Below are 25,849 nucleotides of genomic sequence, written 5' to 3' on the forward strand. Positions count from 1 at the left end.
CGTGGGCAAGAAAAAGAGCCAAGCAGAGGGCGACAAGCCCACCCATTTTCCTGGCAACGACACCATCGGTTTCTGGGCGTCTTGGGTTGTGCGGCAGCAACGGCGGGTGGCAAAGTAACCCACCCATCTCAGCAGCTAACGGACCCTGGCGCCCGACTGCCCGGGGTCCCAGCTGGTTCCGCCGCTTGCTGGCTGGCAGTGTGACCCGGGGGGAATCTCTTCATCACTTGGTGCCTCAGTTTCCCCCACTGTACAACAAGTGGGTGGCGGTGGGGAGAAAATGAATGAAAACGTGGACGCCCCAGAGAATGAAGCCAGGGGTTCCAACAGGAACTCGCGCAGGAGCGTTTACAGCAGCAAGGTCTATGTCACGTATGTTTACCTCAGTAGAAAACCAGGTAGCCCCGGCCGGTTGGCTCTGTGGCTGGAACATCGGTCCCGGAAGGGTCCTGGGTTCAATTCCGGCCAAGGGCAGGTTCCTCGGTTGCGGGCTCGGCCGGTCGGGAGGAACCGCTCGGCGTCTTTCTCGCATCGATGTCTCTCGCTCCCCCCCACTCTCTCTGAAAAAGCGACGGAAATAGTGTCCTCGGTGAGGGTTAAAAAGCTCAGGACGCGACTCCGCAGGTGAGGCGGGCGGGGCCTGCCGGGCGGACCCGGCGCTGGGCCGTTGCTCCTTGGTTTGGCTCTAGCACTTTTTAAAAATACGTTTTTAAAAAACAGAGGGAGGAAGGGAGAGGGAGCGAGAGAAACACCGACGGTGAGAGTCCTGGTCGGCTGCCTCCTGCTCGCCCCCCACGGGGACCAGGCCTGAACCCCCGGCCCGACCGGAACCGCACCGTGACCTGGTCCATGGGTCGGCTCCACCGCCGAGCCACGTGGGCTGCGCATTATTTCTTCTTCTTTGAGAGGCGGGCAGTATCGCGAGAGGCGGGCAGCATCGCGAGAGGCGCCAGTATCGCGAGAGGCGGGCAGCATCGCGAGAGGCGCCAGTATCGCGAGAGGCGGGCAGCATCGCGAGAGGCGGCAGCATCACCTGGCCGGCCTTTGCATTGTGTGCTCTCCCCCGAAAGTCAAATCTTCTAGGACGTTTGAAACAGACTCTAACGCCCACCCTCTGGGTCCAGCCCGAGCTCCCCCGCCCACCCATTCCTTCCCCTCGATGGTTTGGACGTTGCCCTTGTGCCCAGCGGCCCGCACCCCGGGAGGAGCGGAGCCCGGTCCTGCCCCTGTGCCCGTGGGGCCCGGTGGCGGCCGCCGCTCCCGGGGCGGGAGACGGAGACGGGGCGCAGGGCCTGCAGGGTGCTTCCCGGAGGAGCCCCTCCCTCCCTCGCTGCGCCAGGTATCCAGGTGTGCCCGGGCTGCCGTTCTTGGTTTTCTGGACAGGTAAGCTCCGCAGCTGTTTTGAGAGGCCCCCCCGCGTCGTGTTCGTGGGGTGCTGGGAAGGGGAGCTGAGTCATTCCCGCCCCTGGTGAGAACCGGAGTATTTGCGACGGGAACGACTAGTGGGTCACAGCGGGCCCCCGCCTGCGTGCTGTAACTGTGGGCTGCGCGGAGAATAAAGGGCTCTTTTAAAGCCTCTTCGAGTTGGGGGAGGCGGGGAAATCTTTTCGCACAGCCCCCCACTCCCACCTCGGACACCCCCACCCGCCTCGTCCAAGGTCGGCCCCCTGCTGCTCGGGTCGGGCCGCAGTACCGGCGGCAGCCACGCGATGGCAGTGTCGCCCTTCGCTTCTGGCCCCGCGCGTGGGCTGCGCTGCCGCAGGGGGCGGCGGAGGCGCGCTCTGGGGGCAGCGGCCTGCGGGGTGGAGCCCCAGCCACCAACCGAAGGCCCAGGGTGGGGGCGAGGCTGGTTCCTGCTAGGATCTGCTTCCCCACGTTTACAGAACGTGGGGCAGGGCCATTCCTGGCCTCAGTTTCCCTATCTGTGCACAAGGGGAGAGTCTGGGCTGTGTAATGCTTATGATCCTGCCCCAGGCTGGGGGTGGCGCCCTGGGTTTGCTGGGTCCAAGGATAGGGTGGGAGTGAGAGGAGGGCTTTGCCCAGCCTGGGGTTTCCTAGGTCATTGATGCCAGCGGCCCCCCCCTCCCCACCCCAGCCCTTCAAGATCAGGGAAGGCTCAGGTTAACGCCAGAAATGTACCCACTAGGTATGGACTCAGGGGCCTGGTTAATATGCAAAAAATTTCATCCAATGGGGACAGGCTGAGGCAGAGCTGGGATTGTCATCTCTACTCACATAGGAGCTCAGAGAGGGTTAGGGGCTTGTCCAAAGTCACACAGCCGGGAGGTGGAAAAGCCATTCTCAGAACCAGATCCCTCTCCTGGTCCAGCCACCAGCATCTTCAGTCTGGGGGTGGGTGGGGGGAAGCCTGTCTGTCTACCTCAGCTCTGTCCCAGTGACACTTAGAACAATACAGGAACAGGCCTAGAGATGGACTGAGGGGGTGTGTATATTTTAGGTGGAGTGGTCTAGGAAGGCCTCCTGGAGGAGGTGACATTTGAGCTGAGATCTGAAGGGAGGAGCCAGTCATGGGAAGACCTGGGAAGGGTGTGCCGGGAAGATGCTGCCAGTGCCAAGGTGTGGAGGTGGGGACAAGGGGTGCAGGCCGCCCCGGAGGCCAGGTGGCTGCAGGGCCCTGAGCCGGGGATGGGGCTTGCAGAGGTGGGCGGGTGGATGTCTGCCCTGGAGACATAGGGTGACCCCGTGGGGTATGATGGGGGTGGTGCTGAGTGGGGAGCACGAACGCAATTACCATTTGTCATCACACCTGATACAGGGTGACCCTTGCCCAGCTCACCCCCTTGCCACGCACCCCTCCCAGAAAACGACTTATCTTCCGTCACAGACGCCCAGCTCTCTGACCTGCTGCCTGGTCTTCCACCCGGGCAAGAACACCTAGGCCAGGCCAGCGGCCACTCGCTCCTGTGCGGCCTTCCCTCGGGATTGGCTGTGTGCGCCTTTCCCCCGGTGAGATGGAGAAGTCCCCAGTGGAGTGCAGGCACCCGCCCTCCATGCATGGTCCTTCTCTCCGCCGCCCCCCACACAGTAGGTGCTCAGCTCAGTGTGAAAGAGAAGCGGTGGGTCTCCGTGCACCCCCGGCCTTGCCAGGGCGCCTAACGGGGGGGCTCGGCCAGGGCTGGGGCCCTTGGGAAGGACACGCGTGAGCTGCGGCAGGAAAACCCCTCCAGGTTCCATCATTAACCTGGGCTCCAGCCTGGTCCCCTGCCCCCAGCTCTTTCTTCTTTCTTTCATCGGAGGAGAGCTGAGTGCCGGCTGCTAATGAGCTTGTCTGTACTAATGAAGCAGGTGCCGGTCCCTCGCCTTCCCGCTGGGAGGGGCGGGGACTGTGCTGCTGTGCGCTCGGGGCCTGCGGAGGAAGAGCAGATACATAGTAACAGCGGGCGTGAGGACGGGAGTAACAGTGCACAGCGGGCCCTCGCCTGAGCCGGCCTCGCGGGTGCCCAGGGGCTTCCTGGGCCTTCTCCGGGACGCCGGGTGGGGCCGGGTGGCTTCCGCTTCTCAGGTGGGGGAAACTGAGGCCCGAGAGGTTAACCGGCCCTCTCCAGGCTGCACAGCTAGAGAGCCGCAGGGCCGGGGTTCTCAGCCAAGATTCCGTGCCCCCCGAAGTCCTTCCAAAACTGTCCCTGCATCGCCCCACGCTGCCTATTGACCGTCTCCGAAGAGTTTGACCCACTTTTTTCGCGGACGGAGACACTGGCGCCAGTGCCTGGTGTGACGGGGGTTGGGTGGTGCGAGGACGCCAACCTCAGATGCCCCCCCAGGCCCCCAGCTCTTCCAGCGGTGGGGGGCAACTTTCAAGGCAGCGGAGGACGGCTGGCGGGGTGCCCAGCCTGGCCCGTCCGCGAAGGCGCGCCGGGCGGCCTTGCCCGGGGTGGGGCGCCCAGGAGGACCCAGGACTTCTGGAAAAAGGGTGCTGTGACTGCTGAGGGATCCGACCACGCGGACTTCATCTGCTAACAGCCCCCTGCCCCGTCCCTGCCCCGCTCTGGCCGCGCCCCCCCTGCGCCCCGCGCACTCGGCCCGCCCGCCTGAGGTGTGAGGCGCGTCCTGCCGCCCCAGCCACCAAGGGCCCCAGAGTCCCTGCGGCCCCCTGGCTGGGCAGCCCCAAGACACCTTTCCCCTGTCTCAGGACCCCTGGCCGCCAGCGCCCCGTGGACACTGCTTGGGTCCCCCGGCTCCTGGAGGCCGCCCCTGCCTCCCCTCCCCCAAGGCGCCCCCAAGCCGCGCCAGATCTGTTCCCGGGCCTCTCGTCCCTGGTCCCCGCAGACCCTATGCCGAGGACCCTCCCCCGTCTCCCGCAGCCCCCGACCTTGGGAACTCCTACTATGCCCCCGAGCTCGCCCGGCTCTAGCCGCACTTTGCGGGCGAGCCCCCCGCCGTGCCCACCCCGCGGGTCTCCCCGGGCGCCCTCCCCCGGCCTCCAGGGAGTGGCACGTCCCGCCGCCTATCGCCGGGCGGCCGCCCGCTGCCCGGTCTCGGCGGCCCCGCCCCCGCCCCGCCGCCCCTCCCTCCGCCCCGCGCTCGCCGCGCGCTCACTCTCGGGCTGGCTGCGGGGCGGCCGGCAGCTGGCGCGGGCGGAGGCGGCGGCGAGGCCGGGATGGGACGGGCGCCGGGACGCGGGAGCCGCGGCGGCGGCGGGGGCGGCGGCGGGGGCCCCGCGACTCGGGCCAAGTGCAGGGCCGCGGGCGAGGGCGCGGGGCCCTGAGCGCGGCCCCCGCTCCCCGCCCCCCGCGCCCGCTGAGCCCCGGAGAGCGCGCACCGGCGCAGCCCAGGAAGCGCCGCCCGCCCGCCCGCCCGCGCCCGGGGAGCGAGCCATGTCCGCAGCCCGAGCGTAGCCCCGGGGCTGCTCCGGGAGCCGCGGGCCAGCCCCGCGCCGCGCCCACCGCGCCGAGGACCATGCCGCCCCCGCGCCGGGCGCCGCTCGGGCTCCTGCTGGCTCTGACTGCGCTCCGGTGCCCAGGTAACGCGCCCCCGGAACCCATCCCCGACCCCCGCCGCCGCGCAGAAAGTTGGCTCCTGCACCGGGCGGTCACCTCCTCAAGTCCCCGGCAGCTCGCGTCTTCCCGACTTGGAGAGATCAGGGGAGACCCTGGGAACCCGGGGGTCCCAGCACGCGCCCCTCTTCCCAGCGCGAGCCCGCCCGCCTTCCTCCCCCCGCCCCCAGCTCCCTTGCGGATCCTTTCTGAGCTCCGAGCCTCCGGAGGCGAGTGGGGGCGCGCCTCCAGGAATCTAGCCCCCTCCCCGCCCCGCCTTGGGGCGCCATCCCCCCAGGTCTTGGTTCTCGCGGGGTTTGGCTGTGGCAGGGCGTCGGTCGACCCCCTTTTCTTGGTTTCCCGATGCCTGTGGACGCAGGGCTGTTAGTTCCCAGGACACCTGCGGGGGCCCCGCCGACCTCAGGTCGTCTCTGCCGGCGCAGCCTGGCAGGTCCCCAGCTCCTCCCCACGCCCCGCGGCGCTGTCCCCGAAGGGCCCCCTCCCCGAGTGGCTGCCCCCGGCCGAGGCGCAGCCTGGAAACCGGGCGGCCCCCGCGCTCCGACCCCACGGCGGCCTGGCGGCCCTGGGAGCGCAGGGCCTCGGGGACGCGGCGGTGCCCAGAGCCACAGCCTGGGGACCAGGGCGCCCGGCTTGCTGCCGCACCCGCGCAGCTGTCGCCAGCACCTAGTGTGAGCGGGGAAGGCAAAAAATAGTCGGTTATTTTCCGTCCCCGCTGGAGTTCGGAGCGCTGTCTGCCGCCTTGGTGCGGCTGCACGTTTGATTCTGAGGAAGCTTGTCCTAAAATGCCAGTTGCTCCCCTCCCCCCACCGCAAGCCGGGGCGAGAACCCCACAGGCCCGGGAGCGGGGAGCGGTCCCCCGCGAGGCTCGCGTGCCCGCGGCGAGCTCAGCTCTGACCGGCCACAGCCGGGACCTGCGATCCCTGAGCCCGCGGCTTTCGCTTTAGGAAAATTTCTCCCCGTTTTCCAAGCAGACAAACCGCACAGCCGCTGGATGCGGTAGGAAAATGCAACTGTAACTTTTCGGCTTTAACTGCCTGGGAAGGTTGCTTAGGAGCAAACCGTGCGTGTCAACTTGTATCGCGATGTGTTTGCATGGGAAGAAGTGGGTACTGTCTGCCTCTGAGATGCCCTCAAGTGACCCCAGATACGTAATAAAGCCTCCCATCCTGAGGAACCCATGTGCCAGAGATGCCCATGGGCCCGGCTGGTCTGGGGAGCGCGCCTGACCCGGAGGCTGCATCTTGCGTCTGCTCAGCTCGGAAGCAGCCCTCGTAGCTGTTTTTGTTCTCAGCGTTTCTCTCGGGTACACAAGCGGGGCTGTGGCTGGGGGGTCAAGGTGCTTTCCTTTCAGCCAAAGCCCTGGGACCTGGTTCCCCAAAATGCACAGCCCTTGGGGACCTGAGAATTGCAGTTTGGCATCTATTTTGTTTCTCCACGGGGGTCCGCGTTTGCCTGGATGTGCTCATGAGGGAATGCTGATCTCTTAGGGGTGCTGCCTGCCTAATGCTTTGTAAGAGAACGTGATGGGGACCCCCCCCCACACCCTGCCTCCTCCCTGGCCATGGAAGAGCTTGGGCCTGGCTCCCGAGGCCTGGGGCCTGGGGGGGGAGTGGGCCCTTCATCCCTGGAATCTGTTGCTGGCCCTGCCCGTGGCCACGCTGCCCTACTGGGCAGCTCGTGGGCAGCGCCCCCGGGCCCTCGCCTGGTCTTTGGAAGCAGCGTCTGTGCTCCCCAGGTCCCCACCGGGGGCATAAAGAGAGACAGTTTGATAACTCTATATTTAGCTCCCGTTAGGAGAGCTGGAGGAAAAAACAAGGCAGAAATTCCTGAAAGATACTTAGCTGCCTCCGTTTGGTTAGAAAGGTTTGCAGGAAATTAACCAGAGCTGCCTTCGGAGCCGGTGGGATTTGGAGGGATAATCTTGGTGAGACTTGCGGCCGCGCTTGGCCGAGGGGCTGGCCGCTGGGAGGCGAGGAAGGACGGGCTCCCTGCCGTGGTGCAGGGCCGGGCGCCTGTGCCCCCTCCCCCCTCCCGCGTGGGTAGCTGCCATGGCAAAGAGCGGGGCGGGTGTACTTCTTTGAGCCTTGCAAGGGCTAAAACATATGGAACTGGGTTTGGTAAGAGTCAGCACGAATCCCCCAGCTCGGCGACCAGGGGGCCCCCATTATTCAGGCACTTTTGTGCTTGCCGTGGCCTTTCAAATTAGCAAATTAGTGGTGTGGTGACAGCCCCCGCAGGGCGGGGTGGGGGGGAAGGAGGCGTCTTGCACCATCGACCCATTATGCTCGGGGTCTAAGAAACCCGGGTGGGTGGAGAGCCGCTGACAGAGGGGGCCTTGTGCGTGGCAGAGCCTGCTAGCGGAAGGGGGGGCTTCAAGGCAGAGGCGCTCTCCCTTCTGCCGGCACCTTGGCATGGGGTGTATTTCATTCTCATTACCACGGTGCTGGGGGTCTGCCCTTGTGTGGCGTAGCTCTTCAGAGAGGTGGCACTGGGAGGTACCAGGCAGCGCTATGCAAATGCCGTCTCCTCCCCTGAGTGATTTACTGGTGGGACAGGAGAAGTTCCCAGAGTAAATCATTTCACCCTCCCGCCCCCTGCACCCCGCTCCCGGATGCAGGGAACTTGGGGGGCGTGGCGGGACTTCTGCCTGGGCCTCGGTGCCTGGAGCCAGCAGTGAGCATGAAGGTCTCCTTGATCCAGGGAAGCAAAAGGAACCCCTTGATTGTTGGTGGGAAGAACAGGGGGGGTGGTCACTGTGCCAGCAAAGCCCTTCGAGGGGCCTCATTCCCAGATGAGCCCCCCCGCCCTTCCCCAAGTTGTATGTGGCTGGGTGGCTCCTGTCTTCTAAATTGGGTCTAAATTTGAACTCGGACGACGAGGTTCCATTTCCCTTTGATGCTGTGGGATTTAGCGAATGCATCGCCCCCCACGGGGAGACACCTGGCACCCCAGGCAGCATCGTGGGGTGACAGTGTTGCCACAAACCCTTCTAGAGCAAGGACGTGACTCAGAGTATGCCCTTCACAGGTGGGACGAAGGAGACGCAGGGTCGAGCAGTGAGTGGGTGTCAGTCAGGGCTCACGGCTCACACACTTTCTCTCTCTGTTTAAAACCTCCTTTCCCCGGACTTTCTCACCCTACACTGGGTTCCCTCTCCGGTAAAGGAGTTCTACGGGGTGACCCTTTGGGGGACCGGGCCTCCCTTTAAGGGGCCAGAGGTCATGAGAATGACAGACGCGTGGTGTGTCGCAAACTCCTGCTGTCAGCTCAGAAAGACAGGCAGCAAACTGTCCCGGTGAGGACCATGACCAGGGCTGACGATGGAACCTCAGCTCTGGCAGGCGGACGCTCACACTCACGGCTCACCGTGAGGATGCCGAGGTCCAGAGAGGCTGCCCCACCTGCCTGAACTCACACAGCGTCAGGATTCCAGCCCGGCCCTGGTCTGTGCACCGAGTCCCCCCACGTGCTGGCCGTTGTTGGGGCCGGTCACGTCCTTTCTTTCTCGCTCTCTGCTACCAATACGTCTATCAATGCAAACTTAGAATTGAAGCCATAGAGCTCAGACTGGAGTCAACTCTGGAGGCAACTAGGAATCCTTTAAATCCTGTGCCCTTGAGGGAGTCAGTGGTTCCAGCAAAGGGCGAGACCTGGGTAGACAGACTTACCTCATCTCCCCCCCAAGGCTTCACCTCCTAACACCATATGGGGGTCAGGTTTCAACATATGGATTGTGGGGGGGGGGCCTGCAGACATTCAGCCGACAGCAGACCCTGAGCTACCCCTGTGGTCTCATCTCAAGGTTGGGGACCCTGATGGGGGGGCTGTGTGGCACAGCCCGAGGGTTCTCAGGAGGAGCAGAGGCACGAAGGGGAGGGCTGGTGGACTCCTTCGGTGACCGTGACAGCTGCAAAGAGGACAGTGAACCCTTGGCCATCTACTAAGGGGTTTCTGACTTTAGGATTTCACTGGAGTTTTTTGGGGCCTTGGATGTGTCCTCAGATGGGGTCATAAAGGCTCAGAGGAACACAAGGACCTGCTGAAAACAGCACAGCCATGAGTGTCAGGGTGGGGCCTCCTCCCCAAAGCACCTGACTCGGGTCTGTCCTGCCCCTGTGGTGCCTCTTTGTCCTGGAGTTTTGACTCAGTTTCCCCACAGGCAGGCTTAGGTGCCTGTGACCTCAGGGACTTGCATTCTGGGGTGGAATCAGGGTGATGGAGAGAAACGAGAAGACCACACACACACACACACACACACACACACACACACACGAAGGTCCCAGGCAGTAATTTATGCTCCTCCTATTCAATCCCAGGCCACACAATGGGGAGTGATGGGCAATCCAGGAAGACTTCTCAGAAGAGGCGGCAATAGTCGCATCTGAGACCTAAATCATCAGAAAGCTCTAACACAGAGAAGGCTGTTCCAGGCAGGAGAACTGCAGATCCTTGCAGAGTTCTTTGCATAGTGCCGGGCACATAGCAAGTGCTCAGGAGATGCCAACTCCATTCATTCATTCAACAGACATGTGAGTCAGTACTGAGCATGGACCTGGCGGGGGACACAAGAGACACATCCCCCATACTGAGGAGCTGTCATCCCGGCAGAGTGAGACAGTAATAAAACAGTGGGTAAACAAATACATCATTCGATGTCAGGTGGTGACAGGTGCCATGGGGAGAAATGAACCAGGGTCACTTGTCATTTTTTTTAAAAAAAGATATGTTTCTATTGAGTTCAGACAGAGGAAAGGAGAGAGAGAGAGAGAGAGAAACATCAGTGATGAGAGAGTCATTGATCGGCTGCCTCCTGCACACTCCCGACTGGGGATCGAGCCCACAACCCAGGCCTGTGCCCTGACTGGGAATCGAACCGCGATCTCCTGGATCCTTGGTTGGTGCTCAACCGCTGAGTCACACCGGCCGGGCTCACTCATCACTTTTAATTCTCCATCCAGGTGCTTGGTTTGCATCTTCCCTCAGTGCAGGATGCCCCCCCCCGCCATGCACACTGTCCACCAGGGCAGGAGAGAAGGAAGCCAGGGTCCTTTGGGGTTGAATTCCAACGCCTTTTCTCGCTGGCCCCTCGTGGGTCCTCAGTCAGGGTGCCCCCAGACTCCCTCCCCTGACACCTGACTCCTTAACGGATCGATATCTCGCCTTACGCTTCAGCCCCAAAATTGTTACATAAAAAATCAATAGAGTCCAATTTGATTTGCTGTATTTTATTACTGAGGGTGATGGAGTGTCTGGAATCGCCCGGCGCATCTGAGCCGGCTGTTTTGCGGGTATTAACCTAAATTAACCCTTTGGGGGCCCTAACTCACCGGGAGCCCGGAGCTCAGTGCCGGACTCAGTAAATAACACACCTCTAACATCTGCTTTGTGCTCCCAATGCCTCCCCTGGGGCCCTGTGTGCATTGTGGCAAATGGACACGTGAAAATACCGCGGTGGCCGCAGCCAGTGCTGGGGGCTGACTCCGTGGGCCTGCAGGGGGTGGGGGGTTGGGGGTGACCCTGGAGAGGCGGCGGGCTCTGCATGCTCTCCTGGCTGCAGGCATCCTCGGCTGCCTTTGTCTACCTGGTCCTCCCTGCGTTGAGTTCTGCTGATGTATTTACATCCTGGCCTTGGTATTTTTTCCTTCTGCGGTTGTGTCGCCTGCCGCTGCAGGCTGATGGCCCTCCTGGGCGAGCTGACGGGCCAGGTTAGCGAGGACGGGGGCACCTGGGCAGAGGGCTGAGGCTGGAGGGGGTGGCTTCTCCGAGGGGACCCTGTGCCCCCAGAGTCCCGTTTTAGAGATGTGTAAATTCCATCCGACGCCATGCCGGCCTGGGCTCCTGACAGGTTGCTTGTTATTTTCTGCACCCCTTGGCCCGTGGACCAAGTCCGGCCCTCCACTTGTTCATTTAAATAAAGTTTTATTGCAACACAGCTGCTCCTGTTCGTTTACATACTGCCTGTGGCTGCTTCCTCACAGCAAGGACAGAGATGAGTAGTTGTGACAGAGATTCTATGGCCCGAAAAGCCCAAATAAATGACCTACTCTCTGGCCTTTTTAAAGACCGAGTTTGCCTTAAGTAGTCGAGCAAGGAATGCTCTGTGAATGTGTGTTTACAGCCCTTTGTGGTCGGTGTCAAAAGAATTACGCAGCTTGTCTGGGTGAGAATTGTGGGTCTGGTATGTCTTGGTTGAAAAAGAAAAAACATATTGATCGGCTGTCGCCGTCAATTCTGGGATGCTTTTGAAGGAGGGGTTTCTGGTAATTACAGTAGCATTTATGTAACGTTTTAAAAATAGTGGCACATGTGTGCGCGAGATATTTTTTGCTCTGCAGGCAACGCTCAATGGTGGCTCACAGCTCAGGAGACCCCTTGTGGGGACGCTGCTGGAGGGAAGTAGTGCTCAGGGAACCCACTGGTTAGCTATTTTATACTCAGGATGACTCTAATCAATGGGCCCCTTTTATAACCTGTTTGGTTTTCTTTTTTTTCTAATTGGGTTGTTTGAAAGATGAATGTAGCCTCTCTATTTTTTGTGTGACATCCAGGCCTGTTTTTAACACTAAGATTTTGGGGGCACTCATGGAGATGATGTACCAGGTGCAAGGGTATATCGTTGTATTCATCTGGATTCTCATAGTTGCACAAGGGACAGAATTGGAAGTTTACTGGTCCTTGGAGGTGGGAGGTTCATGGAGGAAACAGCTTCAGGCACGGCTGGATCCAGGGGCTCAACACTCTCCTAATGAGAGCTTCTGCTATTTCGCGTTGTCTCTTGGTTCTCTTTTCCCACGGTGCTCACCTAATTACCAGACAGGGTTTCGTCACCTGGTGGCAGAATTGGCCACAGTCAGCTCCAGGCCTTCCTCTGACCAGCAGAAATCGAATGTCTCTTTCCTAATTGTCCCAGCAGGAATCCCAGGACCTTACTGGACTAGACTTGGGTGCGTGCTGACCCCTCAACCAGGGACTGTGGCTGTGGGCATAGTGGTGGTTTAAGAAGCTGGAGTTTGTTTCTCTCCAAAGTCAGGAGCTGTATGTATCCCAGGACTGTCGGCCGACTCTGTTCTGTGAACTCCTCATGGACCCTCGCTCCCATCTACCATTTCCATGTCCTCATGGCCCAAGATGGCAGCTCAGGTGCAGCCATCTCATCTCCATTCCGGGCACCAGGATGGGGGTGCCGACAAGGAAAGGCGAAAGGATGTGCCCCAATTGTCTTTTACGAGTGAGTCCTAGAAGCAGCCTAGTGACGCTTCTGCTATAACCCATTGGCCATGACTAAGGCACTTGGCCACATCGAGCTGCAAGGGAACCTGGCAAATGTAGTCCACGGGGCGGAGCTTCGAGTGGGGGAAGTGAAGGCTTCGGGAAGACTAGCGCAGGGCCGGGGCTGGGGAGTCCTGGGTAGGGGGTTGCCATGGTCAGGCCGAGAAGGTAACGTGAGCAGAGGCCCGGGCATGGAGGAGCAGTGCACGCGCCATGTGGGGACGGATGCTCCAGGCTGTGGGAGCAGCAAGTGCAAAGGCCCTGAGGTGCCAGGTGTGCCCAGGGGTTCGTAGGAGGGGGCCCTAGGGGAGAGCAGGTCAGATTGGCAAGGTGGCCACATCACATACGGGTCAGGGGCCTTTGCAGTGTTTTGTCTTAATACTCACTAGGGTATGTTTATTTTATTATTGATTTTAGAGAGAGAGGAAGAGAGATAGAGGAATTCTCTTGTCCCTCATAAGCACAGCAGTCCTATTTTATCAGGACCCCGCTCTGACAGCCTCATTTATTTAATTTCCTCCATAAAGGCCCCCTGTCCAAATACAGCCACACTGGAGGCTTCAGCATGTGAACTGGGGCGAGGACACCAACCTTCAGCCTGACACCTCCCCTGCCCCTCAGCCCCAAGGGCCTCTTTGTGTCTTTGTGGAGAAAACAAGAGCTGAGATTTCTTCCTGGCGCCTCATCACCCCTGGAATTACTCTATTATCGGCCCGATTCTCCCTGCTCTGCCAGCGCCGGGCAATTGACAGGAAGCTAAAGGATGTTCCAGAAAAGGTCACTGATAACAGGCCTTTGATTAGTTCCCGAGGAAAAGAGCCGGTGATCCCTCTCGGGCCCAGAATGGGGGTGCAGCCCGAGGCCTCACGGATGCCCAGACAGAGGGGCTGGGCGGGGTGCCCCTGGCTGGGAGCTTTCTGGAGGCCCTGCCTGCCTCCGCTGTCCTCGCTGTGGCCGCTGGCGGTGACCCTGGTGTCTCCCGCCCGGAGCCGTGTCCCTCCTGGGTTGTAATTAAAACAGGACTCGCCCCTCCAGTTGCACCGCGTGGTTAAGCTCATCTGGAAGCCCCCCCGCGTGTGTAATTAGTGCCATATGATGCTTGTGTTGGCGCAATTAAAAGTTACGGTGATTGATATGGCATCAAGGAGACCCATCCATCACGCAGGCGGCACGTGGAGTTCAGGGGCTGCAAGGCCGAGCACCAGCCTGGGCTGGGCGGGCAGTGGGACATCCATGTGGCCTGGCTGGGGGTCGGGGACCCCACAGGGTCAGGCGCTGGCATCTCCGAACCTCAGCCTCCCCGTCTTGAAAATGGGGTTGGCGGCACTTTGGCTCAGAGCCTGCGCGCATTTTGCAGAGAGACAACCTCTTATCCCCGAAGACTCTCCACCTCCTTCCCTTAATTGTAAAAGACACCGGTGGGCCTGATCTATCAGAATTAAAACCGGCCTCACCTTGGACCCAGTGATCCCCGCTGAAGTGTTTATCACGCCCGTACATGTCCACGTGTCCACGCACGCACGTGTCCACGTGTGCACACGTCCACGTGTCCCTATAGTGCCTGCAGCCACGGTCAGGGTGGGAGAGATTTGGGAAGAGCCGACATTGGTTAAGTGAATTACAATGTATCCAGGCACGGGCAGGTTCTGCAGTTGTTACAAAAACGAGGCAGGTCCACAGGCAGTGACGTGTGTTATTCGTGGCGACAGCGTGATGGGGAGAAGGGCGTGCGCTGTCCCAAGTTTGGACAAAGGAAAACTCGTGGGTTTACGTTTGCACAGGTGTGGGGGTCGCTCCTTGCCGGTCTCCTCCTGGTGACCTGGGAAAGGGTTGGCCCCAGGGACAGGATGGGAGGCGACTTAATTCCCACCATGTACTCACTGGTACCTTCTCCCTTGTGTGCCATGTACACTTATGCAAATCATTTAATTAAAAAATATTTTTAAAAGGAAAAAGGAGAAAGGCCCCCACCCAACCCACTGGCTCCCTGAATGAGAACAGGGCTCAGCCTGGTACTTTGCAGACTTTCCCTCGTTTGCTCCTTGCAACAGAGGAGCTGTCAGAATGATTTTTCTTTGCCGTGGAATCGTAACATTTTGTATCTGGCTTCTAAATTTTGGGCTCGGAAATGAAATCTGAAAATCTCAGACACCCACGCTGCGACGTTTGAGGCTGGGAGAGAAGAAACCCCACGTTCCCAGTCCCTCCCGTCGGGCCGCCTGGGGGCGGGGGCGCAGTGGAGCTAGGTGGCCCCCTGTGCTCCTGACCTCTGAGAGACACGCTCAGGTTGGGCGGGAGGAGAGGGAAGCATATAATTCTTGTGGGAGCTTTTATATTTTTAAAATTAGAATTCTCAGCAATTCCACTTCTAGGTTTGTACTGCAAAGAACTGAAAACAGCCCCCAAATCCCATTTCACCTTGTGATAGACACAGGGCTGTTTCCAGTCTTTGCCTCTTTAAAAAAAAAAAAAAAGTGTCCTGGCCGGTGTGTTCAGTGGTTAGAGCATCCGCCTGAGCACCGAAGGGCCGTGGGTTCGAGTCCTGGTCAAGGGCATGTACCCGGGTTGCAGACTCGAGCCCCGGCCCTGGTGGGGGCACGTGTGGGAGGCAACCAATCCATGTGTCTCTCTCACATTGATGTTCCTCTCTCTCTCCCCCTCCCTCCCTCCTTCCCTGCCTTCGACTCTCTAAAAATCAATGGAAAAATGTCCTTGGGGAAGGATTAACAATAACAAAAAGAATGCTGCATGCACCTGGCCAGTGTGGCTCAGTGGGTGAGCATCCACCCCATGCATTGAGGGGTCACTGGTTCAATGTCCGGTCAGGGCACATGCCAGGGTTTCAGGCTCGATCCCAGTAGGGGGCATGCAGGAGGCAGCCCAGGATTGTTTCTCCCTCCCTCTCCCTTCCTCTATCTCTAAAAAAATCAATAAAAAAGGTATTTTAAAAAGAATGCTGCCCGGCCACAGTGGAAAGAAAGAGGCTGAGTCTGTTTTCTCATCTGTAAAATGGGAGTAAGACCTACCTCTCGGGGTTTATTGGGTCGGTCATTCCTCCGTCTGTTCCTTCAGCCAGCACCACGCCGGCGCCCGGGAGTCGTTCTGCGGAGGCCCGGGCGCTCCCGGAGCCCGCGGTCTCCAGGGAAGTTCTCCAGGACTCGATGGATGGAGGTTTCATGCCTGACCATGCCTGGCGCTTCCGCGGCCCGTGGGGACCGGCAGTTATCATAGTGGGTAATCACACGGCCCATAAACTGCTAAGTGCGGCACCGTGTGAGGTAGAAACGAAGTTCTGTTGTCCCTTAGAGGGTGTCTGGGTGGAGCAGGGACGAGAAGGGGTGCTATGGGGAGACCCAGGTGCCTTCGGACTTAGTATGAGCCATAGTTAAAATGGGCTGACTTTGTGTCACTCACATACATGAACTCCTCTAATCCTCACGAAAGTCCCCACTCTACAAATGAAGAAACTGAGGCACAGAGATGTCGAGTAACTTCCTCAAGGCCACACAGCTCCGGAGGGGCAGAGCTGGGGTTCAGACCCAGGCAGCCTGGCTGCAGAACCTGGGATGTTAACTGCTTTGCTCTGGGGGCGCCTGCCAGGGGTCGGGAGGACTGCGGTCGGGGGTCCGAGGTGCTTTCCAGGTGCGCGGGGCAGACGCCTTCCAGGCCAGGAGGGGTGCTGGTTCGGGTGCTCTAGGGACCCAGGAGGTGGATTTCTCTTGGCCCCAGGCCACCCCCTCGCAGGATCTCGCAGAATTGGCAGCTCAGGGGCCACCTCACCTGGAGCGGTCGGCGGTGGGCGCCTCGGCCGCTGACCCTGGAAAGGTTCTGGGGGAACGCGGAGCAGCTGGGGCCTTGAGGATCTCCCGACCTCAGCAGTTTGGACCCGCTGCTGTGTCCAGGGAGATGGACAGGAGCTGGGGGAGGGCGGATCTCAGACGGGGGCCGAGCCTTCCAAGCGGGGAAGGCGCTGACCAGCGCGGGGAATCCTGCGGGGCACGCGGGGCGCCCAGGGACGCAGAGGACCCGTCGGCCGCAGGCCCAGGGGCTCACCTGCGCGCGGGCACCGCCCTTTCCCAGAACAGCACGTGCTCCGCAGGTGGTGCGCCGCTCCCGCCCCCCCCCCCCCCCCGCTCCAGGGGCGAGTCCTGATTGGCCTCAGCCTGTGCGTCAGTCAGCTCCCTCTTCGCCAGTGATTGGCTCACACACGGCCACGTGACCAGGGTCTGGCCAATGAGGTGGAAGAACAGGTGTGCTGGAGGCTGCTTTGGAAAAAATCTCCCTGGCAACAGGACAGGAGGAAGCAGTTCTGCGTCCCCTGCTCTCCTCCGGACCCTGTCGCGCAGCCACCGTGCGGCGGGGAGGGGACAGCGGGGCTGGCAGCGCGCAGAGCAACGCCGAGCAAAACGCTGGAAAGAGGCCCAGGTTCCTGATGACGCCATCGAGCCTCGGAAGCAGCCCCGACGCCCACCGCCCGGCTCGGCAAGTGGCCCCCGCGTGTCCTCGCGGCCCAGCTCTCCGCGTGGGGTCTCCGGCCATCGCAGCCAAGGGCATCCTGCTGGGCAGGCCGCCCCCTCCCGGAGGCCTTTCTGGGGGATTCTCGAATATTCCAGCACTTGACCCAGGACTGGCTTTTTGAACTCTCTGCACTTGACTGAATTAGCACCGACTTAGATTTTGCTCCTGTGCCATGTGAGCGCACTGAGTCCTTGGTGTGACTTGGTCACCCTGCCTCAGGCCCCTCCCTCCTAGAAGCAGAATTAAGATCCAGGAATCTCGTGGCTGCCATGAAGAGAAGTCCAGCGTAAACTGGCAAAATAAATTACCTATCTATCTGTCATCTTTGTGTCTATTGAGATAATTTATTGGCTCTGCAATGGAAGAATCCAGGCATGGATTTTTCTATTTCTGCAGCTTCAGGCATAGCTGCATCCAGGCGCTCAGACACTATCATTAGGAATTTCCTCTCCAGCTCCTGGCTTTGCTGTCCCCTGCTGGCCGTGTTCAACCTGGGCAGGTTTTCCTCCTGAGGTGTCAGGATAGCTGCTGATGCTCCCAGATCCTTAGGCTTCCATCCTCCGAGTTTTGCAACACCTGTGGAGAGAGAACTGAACTTCCTTAGTAGTTTCACTAGTTTTTCCCAGAATTTCATCCAAGGGGCCCATCTAGGGCCTATCCTGAAATCTAGCACTCTGCTCAGGGGGTAGGAAACGCCAGTCAGCCTGGGTCACGTGCTGGGTGGCATCAGTCTCCCCGAACCCCATGGGCTAGGAGCAGGGAAGGATGGCTCTCCCCGAGGAAAGCTGGGAGAGATACACAGGAGGGCTGGAGCCTGGGCTGGCAAAAACAACAGATGTCTCCTACAGTCTAAGGTATTTCGGGAGGAGAGGAGACACTGCTGGTTTCCTCTTTTTTTTATTTTTTATAATTGCTAGTTGTAGAACCTTTTGTTAAAGACAACCACCTTACACGTGAGGCCACCGTGGGAAGGAGAAGGGAGTGTTGCTTCTCAGGTTACAGCCTTGGGGAGGGGGTGCAGTGGTCCCTCCCCAGACCCAGGCAACCAGAAACTCTGCAGGTGGGGCCCAGGGATCTGTGTTCTAACAAGCCTTCAGGTGAGCCTGAGCTCACTGCACTGAGCACAGAAAGGTGGAAAGCTCTTTTGGTTTGGGTGTTGGTTCTTGGCCTGTCCACGTCGCTGTTTTCCCTCTGTCTTCTTGTTGTGAGTTGTGTCTGTGTCCCAGGGCTGTCACAACAAATCACTACAAACCTGGTGCCTTCAACACAGCAGTTCAGGAGGCCAGAAATCAAGGTGTTAATAGGGCCACAGTTTCTCCTAAGGCTCTAGGGGCTAGTTCTTCCCACCTCTTCAACTTTGGTGGTGGCCAGCAACCCTTGGCTTGTGGCGCCATCACTCTAATCTCAGCCTCTGTTGTCACATGGCCGTCTCCCTGTGTGTCGCTGTTTCTGTGTCCCCTCCTCTTATTGTGAGGACAGCAGTCATTGGATTCAGGGCTCACCCTAATCCAGTGTAACCTCATCTTAACTGGTTACGCCTGCAAAGACCCTATTTCTAAATAAGGCCACATTCTGAGCTTCCAGGTAGACATGAGTTTTGCAGGGGCAAGGGGGAGGGGGCAGGCACTGTTCAGCTTACTCCATGGACCAACCTCAGTGATTCCAGAAATGTGGGTTTTTAGGCCCCATTCATCCCCAAAAGCTGACTAAACAGAGCCTAACTTGTGACTGCAGGAAAACGTGGGCCCGTTTTTGTCAATAAAAACAATGTAAATAACCTTGTGCATTTACATTGCCCTTGTCCCAGTGGTTTTAACATGTATATTTTTTAGTGGTAGAACTCTTTTATCCCTGTAAGAAATGCTGTGCAGGAACATAGGCTGCTCCAACGGAACCAGGTTAGAAGCCCCATCCATTCCTTGCTCAGATGTATTTTAAAAAGTTTAGGATTCTGGAGCACAGAGTTTGAAAGCAATTGCTTATACATTTTTTCCCTCAAAAAAAAAAAAAAGTAAATAAATAAATAAAGGTTTATATCTCTCATACCAATCCCTATTAATACTTAAAAATACACACATTTGGTAAAAACAGTTCACATAATGCATAAATTTAGAAAATGAAACTCCTTTTGTTTCCCCACCTAACTCAGTCTTTACCACTTATCTACCATTTCAGAAACATATTTTATGCACACACCAGCTTGTGTGTGTTTTTATCTATGTGAAGGAAGGCATAGGATACACATGCTTGCACTTTGATTTAAAAAAAAATCTGTCTATAGACTAGAGCTGTTCCCACAAATGCATATATGCCCTGTCCTTTGTCATAGTTACGTAATATTGCATTGCCTGGCTGGTGTGGCTCAGTTGGTTGAGCACTGTCCTATGCACCAAGAGGTCTCCGTATTCCCGGTCAGGGCACATGCCCAGGTTGTGGGCTGATCCCTAGTAGGGGGCGTGCAGGAGGCAGCCGATCCATGACTCTCCCTCATCATTGATGTTTCTCTCCCTTTCTCCCTCTCCCTCCCTCTCCTTTAAAAAATCAATAAAAACGTATTTAAATAAAGTATCTTCCCATTGATGGTTGGTTACATTGTTTCCAGTTTCTTTTTTTCATTGTAAACAACACTGGTGTGAACATCTTTCCCCATCTCACATGTTATCACCATTTCACAGCCCCTTGGCTGGACCCTGTCTCAGTTCTTTTTGGTGCATCTCCATGAAATGTTACCCATGAAGAAGATGGGAGTTTGAAAGGTAGACCATCCCAGATCATGGAGTTTTCATGATGCGTTTCCAGCCAATAAACATCTCCTGATTAGCTGAATTATACATAGGCTTTAGGAGAAAGCTTTAGGCACAAATATAGACTCGGCACCTGCTTGCCAAGACAGACAGGAATGTGCTGTAAATATTGGGACAGAGTTAAATGTGCAGAGTCACATTCTGCATTTTTTTCTCCCTCTCATAAATATATAAATAGCTTCCGGATGGTTCCTGAGGACCCAGGCTTGACTTTGGGCAATTAATTAACTGAAGTGTTCAGTGAGATTCTTTGTTGTTCTTTTCTATTTTTAATCTGGCAAAAGTATTATTATATACTCCCCTAGTTCATAAGCAGATATTTCTGATGAAGGCTACTTTAGTATAAAAAGTCCTAGCCTGGGGAAGTTGGGAAAATATATATATTTTTTCCCCCTGAGATTCCCAACTTCCTCATCTGTCAAATGGTCTGGTTGGATCAAAGAATCTATAAGCCTTTTCCAATTCAGGGTTCCCATAGCTCTTTGAGGCCATACTGGCTTGTATATATAGTGTGTCCCTAAAAAATGCATACACACGCTTTGAATAATTATGAAGGCAGTGTTTATTAAAATACATTTCATTTTCAAAATGTAAGAGAATCTACAGACAAAGCGTATACTTTTTTGGGATACCCTGTATGTCTGCAATGGTCCTGGCCTGGGTGGGTCAGTGTGTTCATCGCGGGAAAGGAGACTTACCCGGGCTCGCAAAAGGATTCTCAACTAACTCGAGTGTGTGATAAAAAGTGGTGACTAGGGCCTCAGCAGCCATCTAGGATTATTTTTGGCTGCATACAGCAGAGAAAGCCAAAGTAATAACAGCTTAACCAAGACAGAATTTAATTTTCATCTCTCGCTACTGGTGTGGTGACTCTATGTATCCAAAAAATAAAATAAATAAAATAAATAAAAATCACAGGCTCCTTCTACTTCCTGCTCTGCCATCCTCGCCTTGGGACTTCCAGCCTCCTGGTCTCCTCATGGTCCAAGGTGGCTCCCAGAGCTCCAGCTCTCACCTCCACCTTCCCAGCTGTTTCAGCGTCTCTGAAATGTTTTCTCAGAAGTCCCAACTGAGCCGATAAAGTTATATGCCTGGGACCCTCTTCGTGGAGGCATAGGCTTGTCCCTCCCGGCCAGGGAACCCGTCCTGCGCAGCGACCTCCCTGCAGAGTCTGGCCCGGTTGCTGCCCAGCAGCAGCCGTCGAGGAAGCACGTACAGTTTGATGATTGAGTCGAATCAGAGTCGGGGACAGTGTGGGTCTTCTGGTATTTTCCTGACAAAGAAATGAATGCACCTCCTTCAGGTCTGCCACCGCCCCCCCGTTTCTCTGATCAAGTCTCCAATTTCCTTCTTTCTAATTATTCTCAACACTTTTAAATGCCGATAACCAGAGTCCTGAGAGAATCGAATCCATATTGCTCTGGAAAGCTGTGAAGTTCCCACGTAGGTGACCATCCCAACCACCTCGTCTCACCTGTCTCCTTCCAGAGTTTCCCCAACCGCATCTTTCTCAAAAATCGGGCCCAGCCAATGAAAACAGCAGACTTATAGAAATAGCTGCTCGGATGCGCTGCGATAAATGAACAAACACAAAATCAACAGCCGACGCTCCCGGGAATTAACTTTGGCAGAAGAGCCCCAAGCTGGATGCAGAAGGAACACGGACAGAAGCCAAACCGCGGGAAGCCGAGGGAGCGACGTTGACTCTGAGATTCTTCTGACAAACGGAGGCGACGCCATGAGAGAAAACAGGCGACAACCTCCCTGAAGTTCCCCAGCGTCTTTACTCGGAGGCCAGTCCCTTTAGGAAGAAAGAGCCGCAGCAGCACAGAAATCCAAACGCAATCAGGCCTGGTTTTGAAAAGTAAACGTGAGCAATTGCTCTGTGTCTCGAGCCTCTGCGACACTCTCAGGTGACGTGTGTACAGGATTCGGTGCTTGGGGCACAAAAACCTGCCCCTGGAGCCACCGCCCTGCTGGAGGAGCCAGGCTTGCCTTGGGGAGGACCGGGGTCAACTCACCTGGACACCTTCGCGGCCCCATGCAGTCTGGGGCAGCCGTGACAATAGCCATCAAGGTGACACAACCATAGGATGCTTCTCCCCGGACGCGGGCAGGGTGGCCAGCCCACTGACCACAGCAAGCGCACCGCCCGGGTGGGGACCCTGGCCCTAGCAATGCCCGGTGGCCCCTCTCCTGCCATCCTGTTGGCTTTCTGCTTGGTGTCAAGCGACGGCTCAGTCTCGGCAGGACACCTCTCTGCACCCAAAGGACCGTCCATCCCTGAGATCCCAGAACCCGGGTGACTGTGGGTGCGCACATGGGCGGTGCCCTCCCCTCTCCCACTTTCCCAGCCACAGGGAACGGGGCGGGTTTGGGGTCAGAGAGCCCGCTGGTCTGAGTCAGTGATCAGAGGATGCGCCCTTAGGTCCACTAGGAAGGCAGCCCCCGGACAGATGCGCGTGTCCCGCACACGCGGTGCGGTGCAGGGAGGGAGCCCCGGATCCCAGTGTGGGCCCCAGTGTACAAGCACACCCTGCTTCTTCCATTTCGGGCGCTTTGGTGAGTCGCGGGAGCTCTTTGATTCCTGAGCCCCAGCCGGGCCCAGGCGCGTTTCATCTCACCCTTTGTTCCCGCGGGTGGAAGTGATGGGCTTCGCCGTGGGGAGGAATCTGTCATTTTGATTCCATCTGCTTCTTAGGCATCTCCTGTGTCTGTGACGTGACACGATTTGATGTTTTAGCATTTTTTTCACATGTTCCGCCGAGAGAGCCCAGGTGGATGGCGGGGAAACGGCGACAGGATTTTTCCACTTATTTCATTATTACTATCCCGGGCTTGGGATGGATATTTTTAGGAGACAATAAAGTGAAAAGAATCTGAGAGGTACCCTCCCCCTGCGCAGAGATATGCCTTCCATATGCTGCTTGATTGCTCCCAGGGGCGGGGCACTCACTACCTAAGAAGGTGACGCATTCCATCGAGGCTCACACCTGATGGCCACAGTGCGTTTTTTTCCTTCTTTCGTCGTGTCCACAACCACCCACGCCTTTGAGGTTCTGGGGTTGTTCAGAACAAGTCTAGCCCTGCTTACAAGGATCACATCCCATTTTCAGGCTAACCATTCTCCCTCCGTTCCTTCTGCTTTAACGTGTCTGGGACAGTTTCATACAAAAGGCTCTAAGTCCAAAACCTCCCGGGAGATAAGCTCCCGGGGATCCTTGGGTAGCAGATTCCCCCAAGATCCTGCGTTCACAGAAGATGGGTTATGAGCTATAGCCTCCCCCTGGCCAATCAGAACATAGCCTCCCCCTGGCCAATCAGAACATAGCCTCCCCCCGGCCAATCAGAACATAGCCTCCCCCCGGCCAATCAGAACATAGCCTCCCCCCGGCCAATCAGAACATAGCCTCCCCCTGGCCAATCAGAGGCAACATCCTGGCCAATCAGAGCACAGCATCTCCCCCAGCCACTGTCGCGGGCTCTGGAATAGGCCTGACCTATGCATGGGTCCAATTCTCAGAGCTTTTGGCGGGGGCAGCGGGGGCATGTGGCCGCCACCTCCAGGGGGCGCGAAGCGGGACCCCCCCCTTCCCCTTAGACAGGGAGGCTCATTTCCCACCCAGCAGGTCGCGCTGGCTTCTGTGACTGCAGCTCAGAACCCCCCTGAGACACTGGGCGCCTCAGGGCACATCCTTTAGCGCTACTTCGGATTTGCAGGTAGATCCTGTGCAGCGAGGATTCGCAACAGACTTTACATAAAGCCCCAGCCAGCGCCGACTTTTATTCCCAGAAGCGAATCTTGGAGAGGGTGGCGGGAAAGAGCCTGGAAAGAGACGATGTTACTACCACCCGCGGGCGCGTGCGTCCCCCTGGCTGGTAGCTCGAATCTGGGGTCCCCGATCTTGCCTTCCGTCAGGGGAAACTGAGGAGCTGGCGGGAGACACAGCCAAGAAAACGGAGCCTCGGAAACACCCAAAGAGGCACCTTTCTGAGTGTAAACCAGATGAATGCCGTCTAGGTTTATTTAAATGTCGCAAAACTCAAAACAGGGTTATCTTCGGGGAGAAAAAGAGAGTGGGAGCTCCGCATGGAGACCTGAGTTACTGTAATATTTTAGGTAGGTCACGGGGGGGGGGGGGCATAAATTATGCCATTGCTATCCGGTCTCCTACTCCTCTAACTTTATTACCTTGGTCTGGATTTATATAGCGTTTATATCACTAGATACATAAAAGAAACATTTGAATGTGCCCGTAACTTTGTATCCGAGTGTGCCCCATGGAGGGCTGATACATTATGAAGCAATCTGTCTATTCCATTTAAAGGTACACACCCAGATGACTCGGGCTGCTGTATTTATGTTCCGGCCTTTGCTGCAGGCTGGTGTTTTTCCGGGAAGGAGTCTCCTGGTGAGGGGGAGCTATGCTGGGGGTGCTGGAGTCACTAGGTTTGCACCCCGATCCAGCTTCTCCCGCCGGCCACTCCTGCCTCCCTCCCCCGTCCACAGGTGCTGTCCCCAGGTCCGTGCAAATTAACCTCCTACAGGCTCACCTCCTCTCAGTCTTCTTCCTGGGGAGCCCAGCCTGTGCCGGCTCCCTCTTATGAATCACCTGCTGGGCCCCTAGACGGGTAACCAGCGGTTTAGGGCAAAGGCGAGGCCTCGGTGCCTTCTGTGTGTCCTCTGATGCCTGGGCCTGGGCCCTGCGGGTTTCCCACCCTCCTCGAGTCCCCATCGCTCCCCGACCCCCCAGCCTGGGAACCTGCACATTCTGCAGGAGGGAAGCTTCTCTCTTGTAAATTCCCTCTTCCATCAAGTTTCCCGTCTAAACCTGGGGGGGCTTCATGCACCCCTGAGGTGCAGGCTTCTGAAACTCGAACGCCAATCACCTGCTCCGTTCTCCCCTCTCTGGGCCCCGCCTTCCGCCAGGCAGTGGGCACCGAGGACCCGAGGGCTGGCTGAGAGCGAGATGCAGATTTCCATGCCGTGCAGCCAGCCTTTGTCACGTCACCCTGTGTACCTGTCGCTCGCAGAACACGTTGTGTGTATGGGGGTTGTGTGTATGGGGGTTGTGTGTATGGGGGTTGTCAAGCCACAGCTGCCCGAGGGGGGGCGGCTGAGCAGCCTGCTGTGGGCAGCTCCCAGTCCTCTCTTTCTGCTCAAGGTGACTGCCAGAAACCCGCAGAAGACCGCGCTAATGAAACGGAAACGTGTGCGTTTACCCTCCCGCATAGAGATGCCTTTCCCTTTTATCTCCTGATAATTGCTCCCTGGGGTTCCGTTTCAGGACTTTAGAGGGTCTTTTCTTGTGTCACAATGAGCCAAACAATTCCACCTGCGAGGCTTCTGGAGTCTGGACTTTGGAGGCCTGAGGCGGGGGTGGGGTGGGCTGGGGGGGGCTGGGAGTGAGGGCCCCTTTTTTCTTCCTTTCCCTTTTTATTTCATTCTAGGTATTTATTTTTATCTCACAGGGGTGGTTTGAGCGCCAGTGAAGTGAGGTGTTCTCAAGAGCGGATCTGTCTGAGGGAGAAAGATCATCTTTCAACAAGTCGGGATGGAAGGGTGGCTCTGGAAGGACCTTAATTCTGGTTGAAGTTGTCACGGCGGCTGATTGAAAGCGGCGTCTCCTCGTGCGGGGGGCGCAATTAGGGCCGTGTTTTAGGCTCCTGTTGTCAGCCCTCATCGCCCAGTTTTGAGTTTTCTGGTTGCGTGTGTGTGTGTTTTATTAAAACCGCATTTGAATTTCTCATCTCTCGGATTTCACAGAAGCGATTCTGGGTCAGTCGGCTCATTCACGGCCTGGCACCTGTCATCAAAGCCCACAGATCTCGCCGAAGCTGAGAAATGATGAGCTCCCTCCTGCTGCAGGGAGAGGGAGGCCGCGGCAGGAACCGCTGCTCTCTTTTCTCTGACAGTCGGGCGAGGAGACAGGGCGGTCGCTTGGCAGTCAGGATGGAGGCTCTAAAAGGGGAGCGTGTCAGTCCCCAGGATTCATATATTTTTAATATCGCCTCTCTGAAGGGAACGGAGAGGCATCTGCTATGTTCTAGGAAAGGTCAGGCATGTGCGTCTGTGTGTGTGTTTGGGGGGCGGGGGCGGGTGCTGCAAAGCTCCCACAGGCTTTTAGGTGTCATCGCCGGTTAGGTTGCAAGTCCAAACCCTTGATGTAGAGCTGAGGTTGGCAAGCTAAGACCTGTGAGCCAAACCCGGCCCCCAGCCTATTCTTGTAAATAAAGTTTTAT

General features: G+C 57.4%; 1 protein-coding gene across 1 annotated transcript in view; it reads left to right on the forward strand.

Moving 5' to 3' along the window:
• Positions 1 to 4,917: 4,917 nt before the first annotated feature.
• The window catches only part of TMEM132B (transmembrane protein 132B), a gene marked incomplete at its 5' end in the record, with an annotated part of 80,799 nt that continues 59,867 nt past the window's right edge, over positions 4,918 to 25,849 (forward strand). The window contains one exon of the mRNA XM_081123239.1: positions 4,918 to 4,981. Within this exon, the coding sequence (XP_080979365.1) occupies positions 4,918 to 4,981 (64 nt within the window). The remainder of the gene's footprint in view (positions 4,982 to 25,849) is intronic.

Source organism: Miniopterus schreibersii, assembly GCF_964146895.1.
Source record: "Miniopterus schreibersii genome assembly, chromosome: 20".
Classification (NCBI taxonomy): Eukaryota; Metazoa; Chordata; class Mammalia; order Chiroptera; family Miniopteridae; genus Miniopterus; species Miniopterus schreibersii.